Source organism: Anoplopoma fimbria, chromosome 9 (genome assembly GCF_027596085.1).
Source record: "Anoplopoma fimbria isolate UVic2021 breed Golden Eagle Sablefish chromosome 9, Afim_UVic_2022, whole genome shotgun sequence".
Lineage (NCBI taxonomy): Eukaryota > Metazoa > Chordata > Actinopteri > Perciformes > Anoplopomatidae > Anoplopoma > Anoplopoma fimbria.
Window position 1 is genome coordinate 27232637 of NC_072457.1, and position 9694 is coordinate 27242330.

General features: G+C 46.1%; 1 protein-coding gene across 2 annotated transcripts in view; it reads left to right on the forward strand.

Annotated features, from left to right (window-relative positions):
• The window catches only part of ldb1b (LIM-domain binding 1b), a 28823-nt gene that overhangs the window by 5182 nt on the left and 13947 nt on the right, over window positions 1-9694 (forward strand). Inside the window, exon 2 of one of the 2 annotated variants that reach the window (XM_054604789.1) lies at window positions 4025-4203. The exons of the other annotated variant lie outside the window; for it this stretch is intronic. Coding sequence (XP_054460764.1) covers window positions 4176-4203 — 28 coding nt within the window. The 5' untranslated portion in view covers window positions 4025-4175. The remainder of the gene's footprint in view (window positions 1-4024; window positions 4204-9694) is intronic. 2 annotated transcript variants of the gene reach the window in all.

Below are 9694 nucleotides of genomic sequence, written 5' to 3' on the forward strand. Positions count from 1 at the left end.
TACAACTAGTTTCACCACCCCCAAGTAAAGCAAAAAAACTGTTGATTCAGGTTTAATTACGATGACAGATATGTACATGAATCAAGAAAAGTAAAAAAGAAAGAACGGAGGAAACACTTTAGGGGGGTTTTAAGTCACAGCAGGAATCTGTCATTCTTGATTTGTTCCAGAAAATCGCTTTGCTGTTCTCCTTTTGTCATTTTCTTCTCTGCTGCCTTTTCATCACCTTCGTGTTTGTTTGTTCTGTCTGTCTTTCATACCGTGGCCTCCGTGTCGCAGTTATTTATCTGTGTTATGCGGGCTTTGACTATCTGCTAACTGGCAAACTGTTGATGTGTGGTGTGTGTGTGTGTGTGTGTGTGTGTGTGTATATATAAATAATTATGGTAAGGTGTAAGACAGTGTGTGTTTTTTTTGCACACATCCGTTTGAAAGCATGAACTTGTCAAACTGTCTCTCTGAAGCTGTTAATGTGGGCAGATATATGTGTGAATCACAGTGTGTGTGTGTGTGTGTGTGTGTGTGTGTGTGTGTGTGTGTGTGTGTGTGTGTGTGTGTGTGTGTGTGTGTGTGTGTGTGTGTGTGTGTGTGTGTGTGTGTGTGTGTGTGTGTGTGTGTGTGTAAGCTCATCATGCTGGTGCTATCCTTTTTCTGCCACATTGCCATGGCGACAGTGCCCTCCCGGGGTAATGGGGGACGAGTGCGCCAGAGCTATTTATTCTCTCATTCCTCCCTCCCTCTCGCATCCATCCATCCATCCATCCATCGCCCTCTCTTCCTCTCTCTCTTTTCCTCCCTCTCTCTCTCTCTTCATCTCTGCCCTCTTCCTCCTGCAACCCCTCTCTGTCTCTCTGTCTCTCTCCGTCTCCCCTCCTTCCTCTGCTCTTTCTTCCCCTCTCTGATTGGCTTAACACTCTCCTCCTCACTCCTCCTCAATGCTGCCTAATGAGACAGAGGGTTAGGATGAGAGGGAGGGAGACAAAGAGCAAGTGTCTTAAAAAAGGGAAATAGAAATATGTGGAGGAGGCGATCTATGCAGACTTGTGTTCCTTGTTGCATGTTAAGAGAGAGCCCGGTTTAACGAAACTCTGTGAAAACAGCACAGAATGTCAAAAAATCTAGCTGACTGTTCTACCTTTGTGTGTGTGTGTGTACTGTAATGCATATGCATGCAGTCTCTTGAGGTGTGAGTATGTGTGCTGTGGGCTCAGCTGGGGTCATGACCTTTTGAAATGGTTTGAATATTTGAAAATCTCTGAATGAGCAGTAATTGTGTAGGCACAGAAGCCGACTCAACATGTCATAGCAGGGAAAACACAGGTGCAATTGATCAAATGATCTATTGTTTCAGTCTATTTCGTGTGTCACAGTCATTTCATTGAGCCAGCATGCACAATACCAGAGCCATGACCCACCCACGGGACCCACAGGGCCATAATTAGTTATATTATTTACACCTGTGTTTACCCTGCAATGTCTGGTCAGAATGGCCGCTGTAAATATAACAACAACTATTGTATGTGTTTGAAGCCGAAGCCCCCCAAACGTTTTGTGTCTTTTAAAACAAAGCTTTTATTTGAAACGTCTTTTAAAAGGCTGAAGGGCTGACATTATCCATTGTTTCACGAGAACATTTTGATTGAATACGCAAAAGTCTGATGGATAAACAGAATTTTTGTATATGAGAATAGTTTTATATTCCGGTAAATACGCTTATTTGAGTTCGTGCTAGGGGTCAGGTCAGAAGTTCGATGCCCCTCTCAAGTCTGTACGTTGAATATGAAGCTACAACCAGCAGCTTGTTAGCCTAGCTTAGCATGAAGACCTGGCAAAAGAAATGAATGTGTGAGCCTGGCTCTGTGCAAAGGTAACAAAATCACAAACAACTATTACTTTAATCATCTCATGACTCCTCAGCTTTTATCTTGGGATCACTTTCTGGGCTCCTGTCCCCCAGGTTGGGAACCACCTGTTTAAAGGACAAAGCTTAGTTTATACACACCGTAGTGAAGCCAGCGCGAGGCGGGCGCCAGAAAATGATGCCGGAGCTTGGTCATGCATGAATTTTTGTAACTCGGGGCGCGCAATCATGTGACTGTCACAAATAGTTGACTGATAAAAGCACTATTTACTTGTCTAGGTATTATACAAAGAAGTCCTGTAAAGCTTTTAGGTGCTTTAGAAACACGAGGCCTTAAAAATCGACATTTGGGTATATATATATATATTGTAGCCAAATCAGATTGTTCACAGGATATTCAACCTTTGTTTCTTTTTAATGCATGTAATACTCCACGTCTCTCTTTACAGGGCTTGTACAAAGGTAATAAAGTAGTCAATGATGCGCAAGTATAAACAAAGCTTAAAGATTCACTTTTCTTATTGTCATAAAAATCCAGTGAGAAGACCAAAACAAACGATGTATAAGCTTGTCTATTAATGATTTCTGATTTCCCTTCTCTGTATGTGGAACTTAGTTTCAGCCAAAATGCTGTCAAGTTAAAGAAAAGACCCCGTCGTTTCCTTAAACAGCTTTTAGAGACGTTACTCAAACAGGTGAAATGGAGCATTTACTGGAGACTATTTTCAGCAGTGAATTAATACACATTTGGTGTTACAGTAAGTTAAAGTGAGTATTTACAGCAGCATGACGATGTCTGTTGGTGTGTTCATGTTCATGTTCAAGGCTGTGAAGCAGCCCGTCAGTCAGCTGGCGACTCTCCCTGTTACACACACACACACACAAAGACAAACTTGGTCATCTGACAGAGAAATGAGTGATGGAAGACAGATTACAGCAGGACGGAGACAGTGGGAGGGAAAGGTAGAACGGCGGAAAGAGTAATAAGGAGAGAGAGAGAGACACTGAGGGAGGAGGGCAGGAGAGATAAATGGCTCAGTAGACGGGAGGATGAGTGAAGCGGGAGAGAGTAACACTGTGTGGCGTACTGCAGACAGAGAGACTAACGGAGCGAGTGAGTGAATGAGCGAGAAAGGGAGACGACAGAGAGCTGAGGCACGTCAATCGCCCCCTCCTCCCTTTTCCTCCCCCCCATGCCCTCCCTGCCATGTAGAAGACCTACGCTGGATGGTAACAAGCCACTCAGATGGCTGCAACACAACACACACACACACACACACACACACACACACACACACACACACACACACACACACACACACACACACACACACACACACACACACACGGCATCATTCCAGGGAGATCATTTAAACCTTGATGTGTGCACTTTTGTATGTGTATGTTCATATATATGTGTGTGTTTGTGTATGTGTGTGTGTCCTGGAGTGTGCGTGTGTGTCATTGTAGCAGCAGTGGTGAAAAACAGCCTCTACATATTTTAAAGGAGAAAAAAAAGGACCCACATCACATGGTTGTTATTCTCTCAAATCTGCCTCTCAGGTCACTTTGACAGTCCACACTCCCTCTCTCTCTCTGCCACACACACACACACACACACACACACACACACACACACACACACACACACACACACACACACACACACACACTCCCACTCTCTCTGCCACGGTCTATAACACACACACACACACACACACACACACACACACACACACTCCCTCTCTCTCGAGCACTCAGCCTCTGGTTCCCTCCCCTCTCTCTCTTCCTCTCTTCCTCCCTCTCTCCTCCCACCTGAGCTGTAATTTGCGGGGCTGATGAGGGTGAGGGCAGAGCAGAGGCAGGAACAGAATCCCTCTCACTCTACAGCACACGTACACACACATAAAACACACACACACTGACACTCTTACAGACACACACACACACACGTGCGCGGTGTGATTCACAGTGTACGGCTACAACTGAGAGAATCCGATCCTTTGTGCTCTTTTTTTTTTTTTTTAACCTCTTCTTCCCCTCTTTCTCTCTTTTCCTCCCTCGTCGTCACTCTCCTCCCTCCCCTCCCTCCCTTCCTCCCTCCCTCTCTTTGCTCCCTGGTGGTGTGTGTGTCTGTGTGTCTGTGTGTGTGTGTGTGAACAGTGGGGATAACAGACGCTCATGTGAGCAGCCTCAGTGGCGGCAGCAGTGACTGGTGAGAAAGAGGAGAGAGGAGCAGAGAGAGGAGAAGACAGCGTGGATAACAGAACCACCACCATCCTTCTGATCGGATTCACACCAGACATGTGAGAAGATGTCCGTGGGCGGCTGCGCGTGTCCCGGTAAGTAGCTGCCGTGGTGATGGTTGCCGTTAACGACAGCCCTTCTGCTGCTGCTGCTGCTGCTGCTGTTCCCAGCCGCTGACTTTTTCTGGTCATTGTTGTTATTGTATGTTGGTCGGTGAGTGCAGCCGCTGCCGTGGCGTGACTCGGGCAGAGAGAGGCAGGGACAGAGGTGCCCCGGGGCCCGGGGGCTCTGTGTGCAAAGGCTCATGGGAGGTCGCCCTCTGTGATGGCTGAGAGGATGGAGAGCAAAGACAATACTGGAATAGATGGATCAACATGTAGTCTTTTTTTATCTAACCTTTTCAGTCCGACAACAAAGTGCTTTTTACTGTTTTGTTGTTAAGTTTGGAGATTAAGATAAAAAGATCTTTGTTGGTGGTAAAAAAAACATCTGGGCATGAAGTTGTTGCTATGGCGCCACTAACGCTACTACTTCTCTTCCTCCGCCAGTTTGTTTTATTTTTCTTGCTTGCTGATTTCTGACTGATGACCCGTGCTAACAGCAGAGCTCTTTTAAAGTCGGCACAGATGTTACACTCACTTTTCCACAGTGTGAGAAATGGACTGGCCTCTCGTGTCGAGATACCAGAAGAGAAAGGGGGGGGAAAAAAGAAAAGAAAAAAGATGGATCAAAGTGTAACATTTAAAGGGCAAAGGTCGCTGGCTCGGATCAAAGGCTTGCATGATTGATTCTGCAGTGCCATTAATGAGTGCTTGATGTTTCACAGCTCACACAGGAGTGGATCATTGAGAATGCATAAAGGGCTCAATACAGTCAGATTCCTCTCATTCAGACTCGGCAGCAGTTTTGTCCTCATTGACATGAAAATGCAGCATCACCACATCTGTTTGGCGGTTAAGTGGTACATCAGTTTTACCATCCCTAAAGATGGCCTTGATAGTTTCCATCCTCATTTACCCAGAAGTCTTTTTTTCTGGAGTTCATGGAATGTCAGTGAGTGCATTCGTGAGAGGTGCTGACCTTGCCTCACTCGTTACAATCACGAGCATGACTATTTGTTTATTGCGGCTGCTTTCAATCACATCTACTTCCCCTCATGTGTCTCTGTCCTCTCCTGACCCTCTGCTGGGGATTCAGACGGACAACCTACGGTTTTCATTTCAGGCCTCACATGAATAAACGGACAACATGATAACAAATAAAGTCAAAGTTTCGGTTGTCACTGTTTTTTGTATAAAATTGGTTAAAGTTGAGTAACAGCCCCGGGGCTTCTGGGAGCAGAGCCACCGAGAGCCGACCTGCGGGGAATAACATCCGTCATATTAGACCACCATATTGAGAGCAGTGTGACTTGTTCGCCGCCTGCGAAGGCTGAGGAACTCCCCGCAGTCCCTGAACTGTTGTGTTTGGGTGTTGAGTGCCTGACAGCACACAGATAACTCTTCTCACTTTATTAGCTTAAATCAAACAGAGGAGGAAAGGAAAAGAAGAATGGAGGTCTAGAAATAGACCCTGTGCCGCTGAGCCTCAGGCAATATATATTAAGAGTTACAGCAATTTATGTTGCACTCCTGATTAGGACGTGTGGGACAAGAAATATAATCCTATAGCTGAAAATGTATTCATAATCATGATGGATGTGTTCAGAACCTACTGCCACACGATACACAGCAGCACGAGAGGAGGAGTGTGTGTGTGTGTGTGTGTGTGTGTGTGTGTGTGTGTGTGTGTGTGTGTGTGTGTGTGTGTGTGTGTGTGTGTGTGTGTGTGTGTGTGTGTGTGTGTGTGTGTGTGTGTGTGTGTGTGTGTGTGTGTGTGTGTGTGTGTGTGTGTGTGTGCTGTATCACCCTGACGTGGCCTCCTCTCTCCTGACTACCAGGCCACAGTGGTCGCTGTGGTCAACCCTCAAACGTCCGGGATGTGGATTTAGAAAATTTAGACAACCACGCATCCAGGATCAGATTACCGACGTAGCTGCTGCCAGTCTGGACTCCAACCATTAGAAGGTCGGAAACACTAACCGGTCCCACGTTTGGCGGTTTGGAAACTCTTTCTGCTGACAGATAATGTCAGAGGCGGAAAGTTTAGGGAAGCAAATTAAGAGACAATGCCAACTCATCCTGGCCTCTACGGTTGTATGTGGATGGATGGATGGATGATGGAATGGCACATGACTGAAGCCGAAGGATGTAGAAATGTGAAAAAAAAAAAAAAAGAGATATTGGCAATGTGATCAAACCAGACGGATTAGGTATCAGCAAGGACAAACTCTCTAGACACACCAGATGAGTTGTCCTGAACACACAACGCCACAGGGAAACGCAGTGTATCTGTGTTAAATGGGACTTGCATGCACACATCAGTTTTCGTGTGTGTGTGTGTGTGTGTGTGTGTGTGTTCGTGCGCGTGTGTGTTTTCAATCTCTGCGCAGCGCCCCGTGCTATGAAGGCAAACGCTGCCCCCTCAGCCGTTAAACAAGCCTGCACAGCAGAGGCGGGAGCGTTTGTTTAGAACCAGGCCTTAGCTATCTTGCGGTCAGATTGCATACTTAATCAACGTGGTCATGGAAATTTCCAAAAAAGACGCTATGACCGCACTCGTGAGCGCTCCACTTTTTGCTCTCATATTGTTCTCTCTCTGGTGTTCTCCTTTCTTTTCGCCTCAGTTTTTCTGCGTTATGGATTCTCACTTTTTTTTTTAAGTTTTGGCCTACAGGTTTCTTTACAATACACAGATTAGAGCTGGGAAAAAACTAAGCAAGTATATCACTTTAAAAAGGTGACATAAGTAAGATTTATACTTTTTCAAAGATCAACAAGTCATTTATTTATAATCTATCATGTGAACCTGGAGGCCTGGTACGATGTGTGTGGTGAAAAAAAACTTAATCTATACAACATGACGTAACTGAAAAACCAATGCCTCCTAATATGGAACAATCACTTCCATTCACTCACGTCGACTTCAAATGAACCCAGAGCTTGACCCTAAACAGGGATGCTGGTTCATTTGCACACGTATGACAAGTTAACCCTCCCGTCTTTCTTTACACATTCAAACCACTTAGAGAGGGTTGAGTGATGCTAGAAAATGATAGAAACTATGATATAATATAAAACTACAAAGTCTCTCTTGAGTCATCCCCCTCTCTTTCTCCCTTTCTCTCTTGTTTACATTCCAGAGCCGTGTTTAACACTGAAGGATCCTCCCCCTTCTTGTGTGGGCTCAGTGTGTGTGTGTGTGTGTGTGTGTGTGTGTGTGTGTGTGTGTGTGTGTGTGTGTGTGTGTGTGTGTGTGTGTGTGTGTGTGTGTGTGTGTGTGTGTGTGTGTGTGTGTGTGTGTGTGTGTGTGTGTGTGTGTGTGTGCAGCATGCACCCCAACATGTGGCTGAAATAAACAGAGGAGCAGAGTGTGTGTGGATGTGCTTCTATACATTCACCAAACAAAGTGACAATACAGTTTGCTCTCTGCAGCTACAGATCAGACTTTGCGTTGACCTACCCAGACCTTACATTACACCCCCCCCCCCCCTTTACTCCCTGTAGACTGTTTCACTATGCTGTGTGTATATACCTTCATCCTTCCTTCCCCTTTCCCCCTCCCCTCACTCCCTCTTTCTCTTTGACTCCCCTGATTGCTAGCGTATGTTGCCTGGCTGGCTGGCTGGCTGGCTGGCTAGATGAAGGGGAGGGGAGGGGGGGTAAGGAGGGAGTAGGGGAGAGAGAGAGAGAGAGGGAGAAAAAGAGAGAGAGGGAGGAGAGAAAGGGGGGAAGGGACTGTGTGCCCTCTCATGCAGAGAGTCACATGGTGTCCCTGATTGGAGGAAAATGAGTAAAGACTGCAGACCCGGGCTGAAATGGCAACAGACACAAAAAGGCACAAAGGCTGAGCTGTTTAGAAACGGGTTGCACAACAAGAGAGCCTGAAGAGGAGGAGGAGGAGGAGGAGGGGAGGAGGAGGGGGAGGGTGTGACAGAGGGGAAGAGAGAAGGAGTGGGAGCAGCCACTGAGGAGGGATGAGGATTAAGAGAGTGGTAGAGGAGGAGGAGGAGGAGCAGGAGCAGGGAGGGTGGCAAGGAAGAGAAAATAGGAGAGAAGAGAGGTGACAGGGGGGAGGGAGGGAGGGAGGGAGGGAGGGGGGCAAAGAGCAGAAGAGCCAAGAAAAGAGAGGCAAGTGGGAGATGAGCACCGTAGGAGCATAGGGAGGAGAGGGAGGGAGGGAGGGAGAGAGAAAGAGAGAGATCAGACTGTGTTTCTATGTTTTCTGCAAGGCTGAGCAGTGACGTGATTGGCTGAGGGGGAGGGTGGGGGGGGGTGAGGGGGGGCAGACCTGACTCTGAGATCAGAGACAGACAAAATGGCTCCCAGAGAACAGAGAACGCAGCATCAGGGCACTGTCATCTCCCTTCACACAGCTGTCAGCTGACACCCGCCGCCTCCTCACACACTTCTCTCTCTCACACACACACACACACACACACACACACACACACACACACACACACTTTAGGGCTAAGCCACATGCATAATGCCAGTGCGAAGGGGGAAAACAACTGAGGATGATGGCTAATAATGCAGATCATTAAGTTGCTATAATATGTAAATATAATTATTTTAGGTAAAACTTTTATTTAATAAAACCCAGATATATTAATGACAGACTGGCTGACACTAGAGACTTATTTTTCCTGATTTAATCCTGTCACCTATTGGACCGTGCTGACATGTGACGTGCTCGCTGCTGAACTTCTCTTGTTGCAGTGTGTCTGTGTTCTCCTGCCAGAGAAAACCCTGAGTGGGGGAACTCACCCAGTGAGTGAGGAAATGCTTTAGGGCAGCATGAAAACAAACACACTGTCTCTCTGCGGCCACATGAGGGCGCCGCCGTCAAAGGACACCCTCTGATAGTGGGTCAGATCTCATTTCCTGCCCTTTGTGATGATGCACAGTGAAGGACTGACTGCACATCAAACAGGGAATTATCCCTTTGTGCGGAATAACAACGGCAACAATTGCATACAGTGTAACTTATAAAACCAATTTGCATAACAGCTTTGATTATTGTTCTTTTATGTGAAGACACATTTACATCGTCTCACGGTATGCTGTCATTGCCCAACCGTACTATTTATTAATGTGTGAGTAGCATTTTAATATTACGTAGTTCGCTGAGGGGAAGATATTCTTAATTACTTTATATATTGTTGTAGTGTTTAGCCTGTATCAGTGCATCTTATTTCAGTCACATGTTTTCTGTGCAAAATCAGTCAAAGATGCGACACAAATGTTGAGTATAAAAGTCGTCTTTGAAATGTAGTGGAGTAGAAGTATAAAGTATGATGGAAGTTAAGTACTTGTGTCTGTGATCTGTCTGTCCATCTGATCCAATAAAGAAGCCTGAGCTGCCAAGAGTATGACATCTGACAGTGATCACCAAAAAGAGACTTTAACTAGCTTCAACATAGAGGAAAGGGACGATCTGTGCTATTGACGTTAAATACCATGAAGCTTTGGCGTTACACTCAGT